The sequence below is a fragment of the Somniosus microcephalus genome, chromosome 3 (genome assembly GCF_052327205.1).
Source record: "Somniosus microcephalus isolate GS21.2 chromosome 3, FLI_Smic_1.0, whole genome shotgun sequence".
Classification (NCBI taxonomy): domain Eukaryota; kingdom Metazoa; phylum Chordata; class Chondrichthyes; order Squaliformes; family Somniosidae; genus Somniosus; species Somniosus microcephalus.
In genome coordinates, this window is record NC_140989.1 from 292,665,042 (window position 1) to 292,687,211 (window position 22,170).

A 22,170-nucleotide genomic window follows, 5' to 3' on the forward strand; every position below is an offset into this window, starting at 1 on the left:
GACCGTGCCGTCTGTTGCCTAGGCCCTAATTTCTGGAATTCCCTGCCCAAACCTGTCCGCCTCGCTACCTGTCTTTCCTCCATTATGTAAAGTCTGTGGGTTGTGCAGTTAATAAATACACAGACTTCAGAAGTAACAAACAAACAGGTCTTTACTATTCGAAGGTCCGGGCGAATCTGCCCCAGAAATCCTGCTACAACATTTATATACTGGTGTGGTCACTATCAGTATTACAGTATACAGAAGCCAAACAAATAGTGCCACACCTAAAGTAGTTCCCTTAAAGGTGAACGGTTACATTCAATAGTTCCCTTAAAGGTAGACGGGTACATACACTACAATCCTCCCTTTTTAGCTTATTACTTACAGAGTCCCCGTTAAACATACATATCTTCAACTTCCTATAAAACAATTACAGCTATAATCTTGGTGGAGTCAATGTCATATAAAACAATTTACAAATATAATCTCGGTGGAAACAGTTCACAGGTTCCGTCTCTGCGGAAACAGTTCATAGATTCAGTCTCTGATCTTGACTCGTTCCGAACAACATTTCTTTGGGGTAGCCGGTTCACCTGGCTAGCGTGACTCCTCCATAGCCTTTTTCTTGACGTAGCAGCTTGAACTTTCGTCCTGTTGAACCAGCAGTGCGGACTTTGACAACCAACTGGCTGTCTTGACATTTTCCAGTTTTTCAACTAATTTAGCTCCTTTCGTAATGTCCCGCCTGGAATGGTAGAAGTGCTAATATTTTAGACAGTTATTATCTTCTGCTTCTTCTTTTTCTTTTCTGCCTTTTTGAAACTCTCGGAGCTCCTTTCTCGGCTGCCAGCTGTAGCGCCACCAACTCTCTATGTTCCTTAGACCTTAAGTGCTTCATCCGGATTTCAGCACTTTGAGAGTTTTCATCACAAGCTGGGCAGACCACATCCTCATAATATTCAGTGTCACTCAACAGGTCATGGTAATATTCAGGTTCGTCCTGAGTTAGGCCAGCGAGAGAGACTTCTTCTTCCTCCTCACCCGTCTGGACGTTAGCTGACGGTGGTTCCTTCCCTAAACATCTTTCTTGAAAAGCCTTCTTCATGCATTCATATTCATCCCGCTCTTCCTGGGTTATCTGCCATTCCTTCACGACGGACCTCATTTGTGAGTTCAATACCTTCCTTTCCACCGGTAATTGCGTTATCAGGCTATTTAACCCTTCTACTGAAGTAACGGTTTCCACCTTCTTCTGTTCACCTTGACGTGATTCAACGTACTTTTGGCACCCTTGTAAAATTTGTGTTGCCACCTCAGCTATCTCCGTGACTTTTGAGAGCTCCGAACTCGTTCCCCCTGAAGATTGAAGCTCGTGTTCAGATTGTTCCCCTTGCAGAGTCTTGTCCTTCAGCATATGAAGGAGTTGGCCGACCGTTAACTCTTCCCTGGGAACACGGTGGATCAGAGTCTTCTCCATTTCATCCACCTCTTTCTCCAATACTTCCACCTTACGTTCCTCTTGAACTTTGGCTTTCAGCGCTCGGAAAAGTTGCGCCCTGATGCTCTCTAGCTCATGTTCAGGGACCATTCTTACAGTGTCCTGTTCTTCCACTGCAAGGATTCCCAGTTGAATCTGTTCTTCAAGTTGTTGAACCTCAGACATTGCCGCCTCATATTTGTCTTGGGTGTCCTTCAATGTTTTTATAAGTTCTTGGACATCCTGTCTTTCATGCTCTGCCATGATTTTCACCTCTAATTGCTCATCTATGGATGGAGCTTCTATCGATGAGTCTGTCTTGGCCTTGAGCTCATCAAGAATTTCCTGCAGCCTTTGGACTTCTTGCTCATGTTCAACCTTTAGTTGTTCATATGCTTCTACTGAAACTAGCTTTTCGGAGGCTGCCGAGTCAACCCCCTTCTGAATTGTAGCCTGGGCCTGTTCATACTGTTCTTTCAACTTCTCACACTCTGCTTGTAAGGAGTCGTAAAGAAGAACTGGAATAAACTCCTGGCTCCCTGAAGATTCCTCTTCCTTTGGTTCATTCTGTAAATATTCTAGTTCCTGAACAGCATCAGGGGAATGTGATTGGTATTTGACCATGATGGCTCTATGGTCGCTCTCTGCTTGAGCTAGCTGTCTCTGTAGTCTTTCCAGGTTCCCCCATTCGGTGTCCCAGAACTTTTCCATATTTTTCATCTTCTGTACGAGACGATCACTCAACTGTTCTAATTGTTGTCGTACTTTGACATAAGTTTGCGTCCGAGCTCGGTGTTCTTCCGTCATGGATGAATCCTTTGCTTGAACAGGCTCAGAATTCTCTGTCAACCTGGAGTTCTGCTCTGCAGCTTTATTCTTCTTGGTACCATAAGTTCTTCTGCCTGTCTTCGTTTTCGACTTGGTCTTATCATCATCCATTTCAGAATCTGAGCTAATAGCTTGCACCGAGTCCTCCCTCATTATGGCTTTTAGGTAATGCCATTCCATGTCTATTTTCTTAATCCACTCCCGTCCTAGAAGTGGTGGTCCTCCCTCAGGTAATACGTACAAGCTCATTCTTGGGTGTTCTTTACCCCTATCTCTCACCTTGACTCTTATTTTCCCCATGGGGTATACGTTATGCCCCGTGTATGTCTGTAATACGAACTTGGTATTTCTTAAAGGTATGTGAGAGAATAGCCAGTGGTAGTCCCTTCGGTTGATGACTGATAGAGCTGATCCAGTGTCCAGCTCCATTCTTATTTGGACTCCAGCTATTTTTAGTATGACCCAGATGGCCTGTAGATCCGTTTCTTTACCCACATTGTGGATTCTCAGACTACCCAGCTCCTGGTTGTTTGGGTCTGAGTCTGAATTCTGTTCGTCTGAACTCTTCTCAGCCACCTTGTGTACCTTGTTGTACTTTTCTGGTGGTGGCTTCCTTTGATTATTAATCTTTTTCCCGGACCGGCATACCTTCGCGATGTGACCCAGTTTGCCACATTTCCTACACTCTTGGTTCTTAAACGAGCATTGATTCTGGTCATGCGTTGTCTTCCCACAACGGTAGCATTTTGTTGTGCTTGAAGTAATTTGGTCCACCCCGAGTGCCGCCGCCTTTAGTTGCATTTCCGCCGTTCCTTTCGCTGCGGCTTCGTGCGATGCAGCTATAAGGACAGCCCTGTCCAGTGTGAGGTCATTCTCTTCCAGTAGTCGCTTCTGCATCCCTTCTTTGGACAACCCGCATACGAACTTGTCCCGCAGCGCTTCTGTCAGATTCCCTCCGAACTGGCAGTATTTCGCTAGCCTACGCAGTTCGACCAAGTATTCCGCATTGCTTTCGTCTTTCTTCTGCGTTCTTGCGTAGAATTTGAATCGTTCAGCCAGCATCAGCGGTGTGGGGTTCAAGTGGTCCTTCAGCACAGCCACAATCTCTTCGAAGGTCTGATCCGCTGGTTTATTTGGTGCTATTAGATGCTTCAAGAGCCCGTATGTTTTTGCCCCCATCGAGTTTAGCAATGTTATCGCCTTGTCGTCTTCCTCTATTTTGTTGGCTTCGCAATAGATCTCTATGCGTTCCACGTACGTGGCCCAGTCTTCTATTTCAGAATTAAAGTCGTTAATATTCCCTCGCTTAGGCATCTTTCTTCCCTTGGGAGCAGCACCAGTATTTCTTATTTATTTATTTGTTTCTAAGATGGCGGTTTTCCCGCGAAATCAGCGGTTTCCCGCTCTTTCCTTCTCTCCCCGCCCACTTCAATGGCGGTATGTCAATCAAGATGGCGGTTTTCCCGCGAAAATGGCGGTTTCCCGCTCTTCCTTTCTCGCCCCGCCCACTTCAATGGCGGTTTCCCGCTTCTGGCGTCTTCTCCGCCTAATGGCGGCTTCCCGCGTTTCTTCCCGGTGGAAGGGGTATGCTTCCCCCTCAGTGGACAGGTTCAGCCGCTGGCTGGCTACCGCACAGCTCCCCTTACTCGGCTATGTCTTTTCCTCCCGCCCGCACGGCTCTACCGGCGCTGGGTACACCCCGTTAGCGGAAGACAGTTCAGCCGCTGGACTGGCTCTCGCGCAGTCTCTCTCTCCGTACCCGGCTCTGTCTCTCTGACCCGCACGTTCGATGCTACCGGCCCTGGGTACCCCGTTGGTGGAGAACAGCTCACCACTGGACTGGCTCTCGCGCAGTCTCTCACCCCGTTTTCGGCTGTGTCTCTCACCCACTCCCGCACGTTCGGTTTTGCCGGCTCTGAGTACCCCGTTGGTGGAGAACAGCTCAGCCGCTGGACCGGCTCCTCGCAGTCTCTCTCTCCGCACCCGGCTCTCACCCGCACGGTTACCGTTCGCCTCCCCAGCCCTCTCGCAGACCGGTGTTTCCCTCCCCGGCTGCGGCTGGGTTTCTCTTCCCGCGCCTACTCGCAGGCTCAGCGCTTCGTGGCTGTGGTCGCTGCCCCGATTGTCCCGCCGATCGCGGTCCGGCTGTCACCCGACGCCGTTGGACCCGACTTTTGGCCGGCACAGCTTCCCCTCGACCGAGGTCGAGTGCTCTGCCCTTATCCTCCGGATGCTTCTACACCTTCCCCTACTCAGTCTCTTCGGCCGCCTTGTTTCTTGCTGGTCGGCTCACTCCACACCGTGGCAGAAGGGTAGTCAGTGCTTGTTGCTGATACAGCTTTTGTTGTTAGTCTTCCTGCTTTCTGTTGTTGCAGCCTTGTGTTTTCTTTTGGTAGCACGACGAGGGCGGTTGTCTCTCTTCGACGCTCTTCGTTGCTTATGGTAATCTTGCCGCAGGGTACGATCGGACTCGTCGCCACTGTAAAGTCTGTGGGTTGTGCAGTTAATAAATACACAGACTTCAGAAGTAACAAACAAACAGGTCTTTACTATTCGAAGGTCCGGGCGAATCTGCCCCAGAAATCCTGCTACAACACTTATATACTGGTGTGGTCACTATCGGTATTACAGTATACAGAAGCCAAACAAATAGTGCCACACCTAAAGTAGTTCCCTTAAAGGTGAACGGTTACATTCAATAGTTCCCTTAAAGGTAGACGGGTACATACACTACACATTAAGACGCTCTTTAAAACCTACCTCTTTGGCCAAGCTTTTGGTCACCTGCCCTGATTTATCCTTATGGATTGGTGTCAAATTTTTGTCTTAAAATACTCCTGTGCAGCGCCTTGGGACATTTTACTATGTTAAAGGCGCTATATAAATACAAGTTGTTGTTGTTGACTAGGCGATCGAATCTACTCCAAGAGATCACTCTGGTCCTGAATTCCCTGCAGTACCTACCTTCTGTAAGAGATGATCTCCGCCCCAGCCACAAACAGGTCCAGCTCTCGCTTGAAGGAATTCAGTGAATCAGTATCCACCGCATGAGATAGCAGCCTGTTCCAGAGGTCCATTATTCTTTGGGAAAAGAACCATCTCCTGACATCTAACTTAGATCTAGCCTTATACAACTTAAATTTGTGACACCTGGTCCTCCCTAACCTATTTATTTGAAACAAACTGTCAGCTGGAACACAATCTGTTCCCTTCATTATCTTATAAACCTCAATCAGATCACCTCTAAGTCTACATTTCTCTAAAGTGCAGAGTCCCAACTCTTTTAGCCTATCTTGATAACTAAAATGCTTTAGACTGGGAATTAGCCTAGTGACCCTCTTCTGCACCTTCTCCAAAGCCTCAATATTACCCACCATGTGAAGAGACCAAAACTGGACACAGTATTTCAAGTGCTGGCTAAGGTCTTGTACAAGGACAAAATAGTATGCCTCAATTTATACTCAATAGTCCTATATCCTTTCTTATTACTGAAGTGATTTCATCCTTAATCACTAAAGCTACTCCTCCCCCTCTACCATTTTCCCTATCTTTCTTGTTGACCTCATAACCTGGTATATTTAGTTCCCAGTCCTGACCATCTTGCAGCCATGTCTCAGTAATGACTACCCTCCAAGTTGAATTTGTGCCTACAATTCATCCAACTTATTCCTTATACTCCGTGCGTTTGTATAAAGACCACTTATTTGGGTCACACCCTCACTTGTCCTTTTGCTCCAATGTTTTACTCACACATTTCTTATTTCTCGCTCCTGGTTTACTTACTTTACATCTTTTAGTTTTCTCTTTACCTGTAATGCCTAAAGCACAATTTCTGACTATTACTCTACTCTTGTCCCATTTGTTTGTTTTAGAACTATTATTTATACTACCTTTTCCACCTGAGCCCTCCCCCCATTTACTAGTTTAAAGTCTTCATGACCGCCCTATTTATCCTTTCTACTAGGACCATAGTCCCAAACCGGTTCAGGTGGAGCCTGTCGCAATGGTAGAGTTACTTCCTGTCCCAGTACTGGTGCCAGTGTCCCATGAAATGGAACCCCTCTTTCCCACACCACTCCGTCAGCCACATGTTCACCTCCCTAATCTGCTTATCCCTACGCCAATTTGCATGTGACTCAGGTAATAATCCAGAGATTATAACCATTGAGGTCCTGTTCTTTAATTTAGCCCCTAACTCCTGGTACTCTCCAAACAGGACGTCTTGTCTACTCTTTCCTATGTTGTTGGTCCCAACATGAACCACAATGCCTGGATCATCCCCCTCCCTCTCCATTATCCTTTCAAGCCAGTTCGAGATGTCCCTCACCCTGGCACCAGGTAGGCAACATACCATGCAGGACTCTTGGTCCTGCTTACAAAGGATGCTATCTGTCCACCTAATTATTGAATCTCTGACAACCTCCTCCTCCCCCTTTTGGATAGCCTCCTGCTCCAATGTTCCATGGTCAGCATTCTGGCTGTGCTTTCGACAGTCTTTATCTTTATCCTCATAGGTAGCAAGTACATTGTGCCTGTTGGATAGAATCAGTTTCTGGGAATCCTCATTCTCTATCTCACTTGGGTTCCCCTTACTCGGTACACTTCCTCAGCGACTTCTTCCCACTGGCAGCGGAGGTGCCTCAAAGGATTTCTGCCTCATGGTGGGAACAAGATTTCTCTCCTCTTGTCCATTGCCTGAACCAAGGCCTCCAACGCAGCATCAGAGAGCCTGGGGGCTTTATCTGGACCTCTTACAGCCATTTTTTTAAGTTTCCCGTTTTAAGAGGTGCTGGCTGATTTTACATGGCGTCAGAGACGCTCTATCTCCTGCCATCCAAACAGACATGCAACCAATGAATAGTGCAGGTTGCTCTGGCTGCACGCCTGAATCATTATGAGATTCCAGCACCACAGATGTGTTCAACGTGCACCCCACACATGCATTTTCGAGTGCAATCAAATTTGTAGGCTATTTATTTTGCCTAGGAGAACTGTTTTGGGATTGCATGTTGCTCATGTCTTCCCTTGTGAATACTTGGAGGAAGTAATGTCCTCCGTGGTCTTTGTGACGCATCTGGTTATCCATTTTTCTGAACAAGTAGTACCCGACAACTGCAATCGCTTTTACTTGCAGACTGCATTTTTGACCAAACTTGCTACCTCTTAGAATGGAAGAATGGAATAGGTAAGATAGATGCTGACCAAAAGAGAAATAAAGGAGACACCTGGGATTAGGACTACTGCTCATGTGGAAGATAAACGCCAATACACACTGGTTGTGCTGAGCGGCCTGTTTCCGTGTTGTAATCCTATGTAATTCTTCTGTGACCTTATACCTATTTGCATTCTTGGACAGAGTCTGGAATTTGTTAGCTAATGTAATCTCTTTGGCAGCTTCACAGGTTTTTTTTTTTTAACCTTTTTTGCAACTTTTACCAACCTTGATCCATTTGGTATCCCCGTTACCTTGGCTTCCTTCAATATGTGCCTCCATTCTCCACCTCTGATCCCTGATGACTCGCTGTCAATGCTTCCACAACTGTTTCACTGAGCTGTGATGATACACTAATAGAATGTAGGAGTATCCACTCGTCCTTGATAATACCCTCACTGTTGTACCTTCTTCACTACGTGACAACCCTTTAAGTTTTTCGATCAACAAACCATTTTCACATAGCATCAACCTTCTGTTATACCTGGCTTTTTATTCGGAAACATCCTATAAAAAACATACCTCATAGCCTCCATTTCAATTGTACTCCTTTCAGTTGCTTCCCTTTTAAATGACCAAAAGTGCTAGAAGGTGTACTTGCTGATTTCCATTTCTCTTTGTGAAAAAATGCTTCCTGATTTCTCTCCAAAATGGCCAAGCTCTATTTTTTTAAGATTATGCCCCCATGTTCTAGATTCTCCAACAAAGGAAATAGTTTCTCTATTTCTACCCTATCGAATCCTTTTATCATTTTATAAGAACTTCAGTTAGATCTCCCCTCAACTTAGCTTATGCTAACACACAGATGGCCACAGAAAGCATGGATCTAGCATGCTGGCATGGCTTCTTAATTCTCTTCTTTATAAGGAAGGAGTTGAGTGAGGTTATGCTGAAGTGTGTTCCCCAAAAGTTACCGGTCAGTATAACACACTGTAAAGTGGGTAAAGTAGCAGATAAGTAGGAGAGGGTTGCCATCCACGGACACTTTGAGGGACGCTAAGGATTGGGTGTGTTTTCCACCATGCAGTCCCAGAAGCTCTCAGCGATGCCTAAGAGACCCCATATTTTCAAGGTAGGGCATTAAAGGGAGGCTAGAAATGAAAGGAAGGGAAAAGATGTGATGTTCATGTGCCTAGGCTCATATTATGGTGCCATAGCCACTCGCACTGTGGAGGTTCAGCTGAAAATTCACGGCACCGATCTGCAGACTCGATCGTCATTGCACCAATGACAAACTGAAATACAACACAGGCTGAAATTCAAAGATTGTATTGATGCATGATTCACAAAACAGACAACTGGCACAGCATGTATTCCATGGATTTTACTGATTCAAGATTCCCGAAACAAACACACTATGCGGAAAGGCTTTCATGGAATTTATTGATGCAGGACTCACGAGACAAACTGTGGAGGAAATTAATTATCAGACGGAGACTTCGAGGTTCGCTTTAGGAATTTATTACGTGATATCACGGAGAGTCTGCAGCAGTCCCTACTGCCCACCAGCACTCTAAATTACTAATGTACAGCGCTCATAGTTATACAGCAAGGTAAACAACTTCAAGTGATTAGCTTACATTACATTTCAACATAAGGTTTCATAGGTTCCATTGTTCTCAAGAAACAGATTAACATGTTCACATTTTATCACCAGATGTCCTAAGCCAAAAGGTCAGCTTGACTTCATTATGGCAGTCAGTTCTTTTAGTTTTAACTAGTTTAGTGTCCTTTGTTCAATTAGTAAAGTGGTCAAGTATCCCAGCATGCCTTAATGTTTAATACGTTTTCTCCCACACAAACAACCGGCATAGCACGACTTTCATGGATTTACTAGATACAACAGGAATCTCATCCATCAAGAACGGCAGCAAATGAAAGTGACAAAATCATAGGGGCACTGCACACGTTCAGCAAATGACTTCATCGGAACAACCAATAACCAGAAGTGCCCACAATGTGATGCTCATCACTCTGTTAACATTTTGCTGGAAATGAGGGTGGGCACTTCTTGTGTCAGTCCCCTTCTGTCATATCAAAAGCTGGATTTCCTACATTACTATAGGTAGCAACTTCAAGATTAACTTATTTAAAATTTATTTAAAGTTCTTTACCAGCACAGCCAGACCACCCAAAAGCAAACTGGTCTTTCTCTTGGGAATATAGATGAAAATCTGAATTATTACTCAATTCCCCCGACCCTCCACAACTGAGAGTCGCCCTTTTGTTTTTAGTTACTACTGTCATAAACTCTTTGTGCCAGATTCCTTCCCATGCACCAACAACTCGCTCAGACTGAACCCAACACTGTGCAACCTTGGTGTCCTGTTTGACCCTAAGCTGAGCTTCAAACTCATATCCCTGTCCATCATCAGAGCTGCTTATTTCTGCTTTTATAAGTTTGCCCGCCTCTATCTCTACCTCACCCCCATCGCCACTGAAACTCTCATCCACGCCTTTGTCATATCCAGGCTACATTTCTCCAACTCTCACCTCACCAGCTTCCCAAGTTGCTCCCGACACACTCGAAATTGTCCAAAATTCAGCCAGCCGTATTCTATCCCGTCCTAAGTCCTGCTTACCTATTATCTGTGTCCTCATCAACCTTCACTTGCTCCCCATCCCTGAGTGCATTGATTTCAAAATCATAGTACTCATTTAGAAATCCTTCCATGGCCTTACCCAACTTTACAGTTACAATTCTTAGTATGGGGTGATTAGCCCTTGCTCTCCTAGAATCATAGCTCTTAGCATATGGAAATTTAAAGATCTCTCAGAATACACAGTATGACCCTGTTACTGGCAGGGTTGCTTCAAACACTGCACATATCTTAATATTTTGAAGTTGCTTACAACCTTAAAATTTGCACGGTACTTAAAGTATTAAATAAAGAGCATACCAAGAAAAGTCCATTTGATCCATTCAGCCTACTCCATCCTATGTATGACTATTTTCTTATAGACTTCTCCCTCTCCCCCACCACCTTCACTTGTCAATTTCCTACTTTAAGAACCAATAAGTTCCTTTCCAAAAAGACCCTGAAAAAATAAGTACAGCCATAATCTCCTCAAACTCCTTCTTAGCAAATACTATTCTAGTTCCCTTTTTAAAGGTGTGAATTGACCCAATTTGACTATCTTCTCTGGAGATTTTTTTTCTATTTTGTAACCTTGCTTGATGTTTTTGAATTTTGTAGTTGTGTCCTCATGTTCAATTTGAATAGTTTACTTCAATCTTATCTATAGGTTTCATGATTTTAAAGACTTGAATTATGTCTCCCCTCAGTCTTTTCTTCAATGAAAATAAGTCTAATTCATTGAGCCTTTGTTCATAACTTAATCTTGAAGGCTGGAATTACCCTGCTCCCTCTTCTCTGTACCCTTTCTAATGCACCTATGCTCTTCGAGATAAGGTGACCAAAATTAAATTCCATACTCCAGAATAAGCCAAACCATGGATTTGCCCAATGTCAATATAACTTGTTCTAGCTGGTAATGCAGTGCTCTCTAGATTTAACATTGTACAGGAAACTCTTTATTATCCGGCACCGACGACACTGGCGTGGTGCCGGTTTATCAAAACGTCCGGGTTACAGAGAGGTATAGTTAAAAGGTACGAGAGCTCCGTACACAGCAACAAATCCAGGCTTCCCTGTTGCTTAGCAACATGTGCAGGAACTCCGGCCACAGACCAAGCATCCCTGTTGCTTAGCAACAAGTGCAGGAACCCCAGTTACACAGCCACAGATCCAGGAACTGCCACTAATATGAAGTAAAACTTACCTGAACCTACTCCTGAATTTTGCCGGTTAACAGAGATTTCCGGTTAATTTAGGTGCCGGTAAATCGAGAGTTTCCTGTACCCAGTTTGTTTTATTGATAATTCACATGGGGATGAGGTAGGAGTGGACCAGATGCTTTCAGATTATGATCCCTGATCAATCCCAAATTCATTTCCTTTTCAGCCTCTGCCCATAGCGACTCTTTTATGTTATACAGGCTTACTGTTGCCAGGACCTATATGCATTACCCTATATTTATCCACATTAGAATATAGCTGGTGTATCTCAGCTATTTACATAATTGCTCAAAGTCTCTCTGAAGATAATGAACCTCCTTTCTACTTGTTACTTGCCCACATTGCTTTGTGTTCACGATATCTAAATAGCTTTATGTCATGTCTATATTTATCCTTATAATCTTCAGTCTCTTTTATAACCAGCTCTTTTTAAGGGAATTAATCAATGCAGCATCAATTAATTCTCTGCATGTTCTACATATCTGCAAGTCTAGAGAGAGGGAGGGAACTCTTCTAATTTGCATTTTAGAACAACAACAACAACATGTATTTAAATAGCACCTTTAATGTAGTAGAATGTCCCAAGGCACTTCACAGGAGCGTTATAAAACAAAATTTGACACTGAGCCACATAAGGAGATATTAGGGCAGATCAAAGAGGTAGGTTTTAAGGAGCGTCTCAAAAGAGGAAAGAGAGACGGAGAGGTTTAGGTAGGGAATTCCAGAGCTTAGGGCCTTGGCAGCTGAAAGCACGCCCACCAATGGTTGAGCGATTAAAATCAGGGATGCTCAAGAGGCCAGAATTAGAGGAGCGCAGATACCTCTGGAGGTTGTGGGACTGGAGATTAGAGATAGGGAGGGGTGAGGCCATGGAGGGATTTGAAAACGAGGATGAGAATTTTAAAATCGAGGCGCTGCTTAACTGGGAGCCAATGTAGGTCAGTGAGCACAGGGGTGATGGGTGAACATGACTTGGTGCGAGTTAGGGCACAGACAGCCGAGTTTTGGATGACCTCAAGTTTACAGAATGTGGAACGTGGAAGGCCAGCCAGGAGTGCATTGGAAGTCAAGTCTAGAGGTAACAAATGCATGGATGAGGGTTTCAGCAGCAGATGAGCTGAGGCAGGAGCAGAGTCACGTGATGTTCCGGAGGTGGAAATGGGCGGTCTTAGTGATGGCGTGGATATGTGGTCGGAAGCTCATTTCAGGGTCAAATATGACACCAAGGTTGCAAACAGTGTGGTTCAGCCTCAGACAAATGTTAGGGAGAGGGATGGAGTCAGTGGCTAGGGAACGGAGTTTGTGGCAGGGACCGAAGACAATGGGCTGGATTTTCCAAGCCCCAAGGAGGCGGGCATGGAGGTGGGACAGCACGTAAAAATCGGAGAAATTGGGGGCGAGTGGCAAACCCGCCCCCATCCCCGCCCCTTTGCCAGGAGGCGGGAGGATGTGCAGCTTCGGGTCCCGTCTCCTGGAGGCGGGAAAGGCTTTTAATCCTTTTAACTGCCTGTTAACATGTAGTTAACAGGCAGAAAAAGGGATTAGTGCCATTTCACCTTCACAGGTGAAGGCTTCCCGACCTCGAAGAACCCCGCCAGGTTGGAGGAGACGTGGAGGAGGTCTGCGGCGGTCGACCAGCACCTGGAAGTAAGGTGTAAAGGTGAGTGATGGGTGCAAGTGTGGAGTGGTAAGTATGCAAGGTGAGTGATAAGTTTAAAAAAGTGTTCACTTACCTTTTTTTTTACTTCTGTAGCCTTTAGCCGTGCTGGATCGGGAGAGCCGACATCCACCGTGTCAATTTCAGGTAATGGCTGATGGACCCTCCGATCCATCAGACATCTGAAATTTACTTTTTTATAATGTTTTTTCAGTCCTCACCACAAAAACGAATCAAACTCAAGAGCATGTCAGTGTTTGACAGCTTCACAGAGCTGTCAAACGCTGTCATTTCTTCTTTCAAGAAGTCTCGACAGATAGCACGTCTGACGTTGACGTGATCTGTCAGTGACTTCTTCCCTAATTGGTAGGCTCAGCCCGCCGGAAAATCCCTCTGAATGGTCAGGCGAGGATGGAGGCGGGACATTGACACGACAAGCAGCAGTCTCGCCTCCAAGTTGCCTCCATTGACAAAATCCAGCCCAATGCCTTCGGTCTTCCCAATATTTAGTTGGAGGAAATTTCTGCTCATCTAGTACTGGATGTCAGACAAGCAGATTGACAATTTAGAAACAGTGGAGGGGTTGAGCGAAGTGGTGGTGAGGTAGAGCTGGGTGTCTAATTTTAGCTAATTTTACACTAATGAGTCATGACTGCAAGTTACTTTGTGTAAATTTATGAACACAAGATGATGTGCTAGTTTCTGGACTGGCAAGAAATAAAGTACGGCTATTTTCTACAACTGGAAATACATCAGGGATTTAATTCTGTATTGAATTTTCTGTATTAATTCTTGTTTAATTATTTGTAGTGTCACTGGACATGGCAAATAATTGCAAGCACCTATTTGATTAGATACGGGAAATGTCTATGATTGGTGTCTGATAGATCAAGAGCTTAGTTACACTTTCACCATCTATTCAGTTATCTTAATTGCTGTCTACATGTAACCTTTCAGGATTTTGAAAACGTATCAGTTCGTGCCATTTTTATATACTGCTCTAGGAGTCTAGCAACAATTCAAAAGTGCTGTTATAACACAACAGCCTCAGAGAGTTCACCATCAAACTGTTAATAATTATGAAAAGTAATATTTTATTAATGAGAACCAACACCTATGGGACTTCCAATCACTCTTCCACGAAAGTATAATGAATGTTAGAAAAATACTTTTTTTGGTTTTTACATATTTCTCTACAAAAATTATTTATTTTTCTAAGAATCTTCTGCTCATCAAGTTGAGAAATGTCAGTGTGAGAGATTACATAGGATATATGGCACAGAAACAGGCCATTCAGCCCAACCAGTCCATGATGGCATTTATGCTTCACTCAAGCCTCCTCCCGTCTTTCCTCATCTAACTCTATCACTATTTCCTTCTCCCTCATATGCTTGCCCAGTCTCCCCTTAAATGCATCTATACTATTCGCTTCAACCATTCCCTGTGGTAGCAAGTTCCACATTCTCACCACTCTCTGGGTAAAGAAAATTCTTCTGAATTCCCTATTGGAACATTCTATTTTGGACACCCAGTAGAAGTGTCAAGCAATCTCAAGGTCAGATGCAGAGTAAAGCCATTTTCACTCCCCTTCAATTCAAATAAGCAGCTCTATTGTACCAGTTTAACATTTTCCATTTCCCACACCAGCCAACCTGCATCCTCTATGAACCTAAATTAAAATACTACAAATGTAGGAAATATGAAATAAAAACAGAAAACAATGGAATTATACATTGCAACTCACTTTATTTTATATTGGCCCGGAATTTGCAGTGGGTAATAACAGTGAACGAACAGCCTTCGCTGTTATTGCCCCTTTGAAACTGACCGCAATTTCAGGATGTAGCGCATGCGCATCCTAACGCAGAAATCCTGAAATCCTAAGCAACCTTAGATCTGGTCCTGTGTAACGAGACAGGATTAATTAAAAATGTCCTAGTAAAGGATCCCCTTGGAATGAGTGACCATAACATGGTTGAATTCCATATTCAATTAGAGGGTGAGGAGGTTGTATCTCAAACAAGCGTGCTAAGCTTGAATAAAGGAGACTATGAAGGTATGAGAGCGGAATTGAGTAAAGTGGATTGGGAAAATAGATTAAAAGGGTAAGACGATACATGATCAGTGGTGTACATTTAAGGAGTTATTTTACAACTTCCAAAAAAAGTATATTCCACTGAGAAAAAAAGGGTGTAAAAGAAAAGACAGCCATCCGTGGCTAAGTAAAGGAATTAAGGATAGTATTCGACTAAAAACAAGGGCATATAAGGTAGCCAAATCTAGTGGGAGGATAGAGGATTGGGAAAACTTTAAAAGACAGCAAAAAATAACAAAAAGATTGATTAAGAAAGGGAAGATAGATTATGAAAGTAAATTAGCAAAAAATATCAAAACAGATAGTAAGAGTTTTTATAGTTATATAAAAAGAAAAAGGGTGGCTAAAGTAAATGTTGGTCCCTTAGAGGATGAGACCGGGAAATTAATGGTGGGAAATATGGAGATGGCAAAAACACTGAATGAATATTTTGTGTCAGTCTTTACAGCAGAGGACACCAAGAATATCCCAACACTGGACAAGTAGGGGGCTATAGGGGGGGAGGAGATAAACACGATCAAAATCACTAAGGAAGTGGTACTCGGTAAAATAATGGGACTCAAGGCAGATAAATCGCCTGGACCTGATGGCTTACATCCTAGGGTCTTGAGGGAAGTGGCGGTAGGGATTGTGGATGCATTGGTAATAATCTTCCAAAACTCCCTGGACTCAGCAAAGGTCCCGGCAGACTGGAAAACTGCTAATGTAACACCCTTATTTAAAAAGGGCAGTAGACAGAAGGCTGGAAACTATAGACCGGTTAGCCTAACATCTGTGGTAGGTAAAATTTTGGAGTCCATTATTAAGGAGACAGTAACAGGACATTTGGATAATCATAATTTAATAAGACAAAGTCAGCATGGTTTTATGAAGGGGAAGTCATGTTTGACAAATTTGCTGGAGTTCTTTGAGGAAGTAACATATAGGGTGGATAAAGGTGAACCAGTGGACGTAGTGTATTTAGACTTCCAAAAGGCATTTGACAAGGTGCCACACAAAAGATTATTGCTTAAGATAAAAAATCACGGGATTGGGGGTAATATTCTGGCATGGATAGAGGATTGGCTATCTAACAGAAGGCAGAGAGTTGGGATAAATGGTTCATTCTCAGACTGGCAATCAGTAACCAGTGGTGTTCCGCAGGGGTCAGTGCTGGGTCCCCAACTCTTTACAATCTATATTAACGATTTGGAGGAGGGGGCCGAGTGTAACGTATCAAAGTTTGCAGATGATACTAAGATGGGAGGGAAAGTAGTGAGTGAGGAGGACATAAAAAAACCTGCAAGGGGACATAGACAGGCTAAGTAAGTGGGCAGAGATTTGGCAGATGGAATACAATACTGGAAAGTGTGAGGTTATGCACTTTGGCAGGAAAAATCGTAGAGCAAGTTATTATCTTAATGGCAAGAATCTGGAAAGTACTGAAGTACAAAGGGATCTGGGGGTCCTGGTGCACGAAACTCAAAAGGTTAGTATGCAGGTGCAGCAAGTGATTAAGAAGGCCAATGGAATGTTGGCTTTCATTGCTAGGGGGATAGAATATAAAAATAGGGAGGTATTGCTTCAGTTGTACAAGGTATCGGTGAGACCGCACCTGGAATACTGCATACAGTTTTGGTGTCCATACTTAAGAAAAGACATACTTGCTCTCGAGTCAGTACAAAGAAGGTTCACTCGGTTAATCCCGGGGATGAGGGGATGGACATATGAGGAGAGGTTGAGTAGATTGGGACTCTACTCATTGGAGTTCAGAAGAATGAGAGGCGATCTTATTGAAACATATAAGATTGTGAAGGGGTTGGATCAGGTGGATGCAGGGAGGATGTTCCAGATGATGGGTGAAACTAGAACTAGGGGGCATAGTCTTAGAATAAGGGGCTGCTCTTTCAAAACTGAGATGAGGAGGAACTACTTCACTCAGAGGGTGGTAGGTCCATGGAATATGCTGCCCCAAAAAGCTGTCGAAGCTACATCATTACATAAATTTAAAACAGAAATAGACAGTTTCCTAGAAGAAAAGGGAATTAAGGGTTACAGGGAGCGGGCAGGAATTTGGATATGAGTCTAGGTTCGGATCGGTCATGGCCCTGTGGGTGGCGGAGCGGGCCCAGGGGCCGTGTAGCCTGATTCTGCTCCTGTTTCGTGTGTCTAATTCTGTTAGATTCAGGAGATAGTCCTGTCATAGTGGATTGGCGGTTAGGATCAGATCAGCCATATTGAATGGCGGAGCAGGCTCGAGGGGCCAATTGGCCTACTCCTGCTCCTATTTCTTATGTAAGTTGCGGTCAGTCATTCACTGCTCCGACACTGGCTGCGTTGTGGCTACCACCCCATAGCCGGCAATCAGTGTAATCAGGGAAACTGCCGAAAACTTTAGCTCTTCCATGGTAATTATCAGTTTTAAGCCCATAGCCCATTAAAAGTTAGACCCTTTTGGATTAGGTGTAACTGGGGTTTTAACAGCGTAATGACTGCTAAACAAATGTTATGGCCCTGAAAAATTAATTTAAATTTTGTGGCGAGTCAAATGTATCCACTTTAATAAAAATTTAATTAAGAATTTTTTTTTTTTTTTAAAGTTTGTTCATCTGTATTTCAGGTTTATCTTTTCCCCATGTGAGAGCCCCAAACTTTGTTTTGCTCTCTATAACATTTAAAAAGTTAAAATCAAAAATCAAAAGAGCTTACTCACTTCCTGGTTCTCGGTCTATGAGAATTCTGTATTGTGACTGGCTGCTTTGACTGGCTGATATCACAGCAGCTCGCGTTATGGGATGCCCACTAAACTATGCTGATTTCAATTGCATGTCGGAAAAGCCGAACTGCTTGCCACAGAGATCACGAGATCTTTATGGTAAGCTTACTTTGGGGCCAGCGGCGAACACCTTTGTTTTGCCGCTGAACGCAAATTACGGGCCAATGAAGTCAATCCATAACTGTCACTCTTGTTTCAACAGGGTATCTTCGTTACTAGAGTGCAACCTGATGGACCAGCATCCAACTTGTTACAGCCTGGAGACAAGATTCTTAAGGTGAGCAATGGGAATAAGATTACCAATTTAGTGGCGTGGACCTATGCCACTAGAAACTCAGTTCACGCAAGATTCCTACAGAAAAGCAACTTTTATTCCATCAGTTCAGGGTGGATTCAATCCCAGATCCCAAGGGAGAAAGGAAATATACTGAGCCATAACATCACCCAACTTTTAAGGCATATTTTCATCATCTTGGAAACTTTTAAAACGGGTTGAAGATTAGGTACCACACAGTAGGCTCATGACAAAGGTTAGGACAAATAGCTGAATGGATAGCAAGCTGGCTAAAAAAAAGAAAGCAGAGAGTAGGGGTAAAGGGTAGTTGTTCAGATTGGAGAAAGGTAGAAAGCGGTGTTCCACAAGGATCAGTGATGGGAACATGGTTATTCATAATTTACATTAATGATTTGGCTAACAAGTAACTCAATAACCAAATTTGCAGATGATATCAAACGGGGGGTATAGCTAACACTGAGAAAAAATGCAACACAATGTAAGACATTAGAAAACTTGCAGACTGGGCAGATAACTGACAAATGAACTTTAACTTCGATAAATATGAGGTGATGCACTTTGGTATGAAAAACCATTACCTACAACGTAGAAAATTTAAAAAATGAATAGGGTAGAAGAGCAAAGGGATCTAGGGATACGGGTGAACAATCATTAAAAGCAGCATTGCAGGTCAGAAAAGCAATTAAAAATGCTAACAAAGCACTGGGATTTATTTCTAGGGGTACAGAATTCAGAAGTAGTGAAGTTATATTAAATTTGTATAGGACCCTAATCAGCTGCACTTGTGTGTGCACAGTTCTGGTCTCCATGCTATACAAAGGAAATAGAAGCACTGAAGAAAGTGCAAAAAAGATTTACAACACTGGTACCAGAACTGAGAGATTACAACTATTGGGAAAGATTGAACAGGTTGGAGCATTTTTCATTAGAAAAAAGACTTAGAGGTCTTTAAAATTGTGAATGGGTTGGACAGGGTAGATGTGGAGAGAATGTTTCCACTTGTGGGAGAATCCAAAACTAGGAGCCATAAATACAAGATAGTTACTAATAAATCCAATAAAAAAACTTACTTTTATATAGCGCCTTTCACGACCACCAGACATCTCAAAGCGCTTTACAGCCAATGAAGTACTTTTGGAGTGTAGTCACTGTTCTAATGTAGGAAATGCGGCAACCAATTTTGCACACAGCAAGCTCCCACAAACAGCAATGTGGTAATGACCAGATAAACTGTTTTTGTTATGTTGATGGAGGGATAAATATAGGCCAGGACACCGGGGATAACTCCCCTACTCTTCTTCAAAATAGTGCCATGGGATCTTTTACGTCCACCTGAGAGAGCAGACGGGGCCTCGGTTTAACGTCTCATCTGAAAGACAGCACCTCCGACAGTGCAGCACTCCCTCAGCACTGCACTGGAGTGTTAACCTAGTTTTATGTGCTCAAGTCCCTGTATAGGGAAATAAGGAGAAATTTCTTTACTCAGAGAGTGGTTAGAATGTGGAACTCGCTGCCACAGGAAATGGTTGAGGCAAATAGCTTAGATGCTTTCAAAAGGAAACTAGATGAGTACATGAGAGAAAAGGGAATAGAAAGATATGCTGAAAGTCTGAGATGAGGCAGATGGAATGGGAGGAGACTCATGTGGAGTATAAAGACCAGCACAGACTAGTTGGGCTGAATAGCCTGTTTCTGTGCTGTATATACTATGCAATTCTAGGCAAGATTAAAACAGGCCAAACTACATGTGATTACGAGGCAGTATCTTACCTATTTTTTAAAAATGTTACACAATTATGCCGTTAAATATACACCCGTTTGCATAACATAATATTGCTTTGGAAGCCTTTTAACTACACAATGTGCCTGATCTTTCCTTCAGATGAGATGCGAAATCAAAGCCGCATCTGCCTCTACTGAAGGTTCAGGTGAATATTATTTGAAGAATAGGAGTTTTTTGGTCTCCTGACCAACATTCCTCCCTTAACCAACACCAGAAATTGTAGATTAAATGGTCATTCATATTGCTGTTTGTGGGATCTTGTGTGCAAAATATCTGCTGCATTTACTTACGTAACTGTTGATGTAATTCAAAATATATAAGGTTTGACATATTTCTCAAAGACATGATAGGAGCTAAATGAATACAAGTCGTTCCTTCTACTTGATGAGTCTACTTTACAAAGTTAAGTTCATCTTATAGGAGCTGGCTGCAGATTGAGCAAAGTAATGGAAGGAGTTGTCAACAGTGTTACAAATGGCACTTACCAATAACCTGTTCAGTTTGGGTTCCGCCAGGACCACTCAACTCCAGACCTCGTTACAGCCTTGGTCCAAACATGGACCCAAGCTGAAATCCAGAGATTAAGTGAGAGCGACTGCCCAAGATATCAAGGCAGCATTCGACCAAGTGTGGCACCAAAGAGCCCTAATTCATCTGAAGTCAATGGGGATCGGGGGAGAACTTTCCCTGGCTGGAGTCATATCTGGCACAAATGAAGATGGTTGTGGTTGTTGAGAGGCCTATCAATTCAACCTTGCCGCAGGAGGCTTCTTCGCCAGCACTTCCCAAACCCACAACCTCCACCACCAAGAAGGACAAGGGTAGCAGGTGTACGGAAACACCATCACCTCAAAATTCCCCTTCAAGTCACGCACCATCCCAATCCCAACTTGGACATATATCACTGTAACTTCATCGTCGTTGGGTTAAAATCCTGGAACTCCCTGCCTAACAGCATTGTTACCACAAGGACTACAGCAGTTCAAGAAGGCGGCTCACCACCACCTTCTTAAAGGCAGCTAGAGATGGCAAGTAAATGCCATGCTTTGCCAGTGATGCTCGTATCCTCAGAATAAATTTTTAAAAACAGCAGCTACTGTAAATATTAAAGAAAATATTAGTGATGTGCACGTCATATCCGCTTTCCTTAATCTTCCAATAGCACAAAAAAATTGAGAATTACATGTAAAAATCAAAAATTACATCGATCCTATAATGAAGATTGAGTGGCACACGGTTATCACCTCAGTGACCTAGATTTTATTACTGCCCAGAATGAAGGGGTAACTCTAAGAGTCCATTGTGAAATGAATTTGGAGGGCTTTAACCCAGCTAAGTGTGGGCCAGCACCACAAAACTGCCCCCAATTGGCAAATTCACTTAAGGAGGCCACAAGAATGACTGGTATAGAAAATGTCATACTATTACATTAGAGGGTATGCTTTTAAAGTTGAGAGGGCAAATAGTTGTGGCAAAATTGAGGGAGCTTTACTCTGCATCTAATCTGTGCTTTATCAAACCTGGAGGAGTTTAATCATAAAACCAGGAGGAGTTTAATCATAAAACCAAATGCAAAAAATGGGTAAGAATATAAATAGTTGCAGGAGTAGGTCATTCGGCCCTTCGCGCTTGCTGCATCATTCAATAAGATCCTGGCTGATCTCAACGACTGAGCATCCACAGCCCTCTGGGCCAATACATTAAATATATTCAAGAAGGAGTTGGATATATTTCTTAAGGCTAAAGGGATCAAGGGGTATGGGGAGAAAGCAAGGACCGGCTACTTGGATGATCAGCCATGATCGCATTGAATGGCGGAGCAGGCACGAGGGGCCGAATGGCCTACTCCTGCTCCTATCTTCTATGTTTCTAGAGAATTCCAAAGATTCACAACCCTTTCAGTGAAGACATTTCTCCTCATCTCAGTCCTAAATGGCCAACCCCTTATTCTGAGAGTGTCACCCCTAGTTCTAGACTCCCTGGCCAGGGGAAACATCCTCCCTGCATCCTGTCAAACCCCTTAAGAATTTTATATGTTTCAACCCCTCATTCTTCTAAACTCTAAGAAAAATAGGCCTAGTCTACTCAATATTTTCTCATAGGACAATCCCCTCAGCCCAGGAATTAGTCTAGTGAACTCCCTCTAAGGCATGTATATCCTTCCTTAGGTAAGGAGACCAATACTGTACACAATACTCCAGGTGTGGTCTCACTAAGACCCTATATAATTGCAGTAACACTTTTTTACTCTTATACTTCAATCCCTTTGTAATAATTGCTAACATAC

General features: G+C 43.4%; 1 protein-coding gene across 1 annotated transcript in view; it reads left to right on the forward strand.

The window, feature by feature from the left end:
* The window catches only part of lrrc7 (leucine rich repeat containing 7), a 377,242-nt gene that overhangs the window by 350,188 nt on the left and 4,884 nt on the right, over positions 1 to 22,170 (forward strand). Inside the window, exon 22 of the mRNA XM_085982772.1 lies at positions 18,008 to 18,082. Coding sequence (XP_085838898.1) covers positions 18,008 to 18,082 — 75 coding nt within the window. The remainder of the gene's footprint in view (positions 1 to 18,007; positions 18,083 to 22,170) is intronic.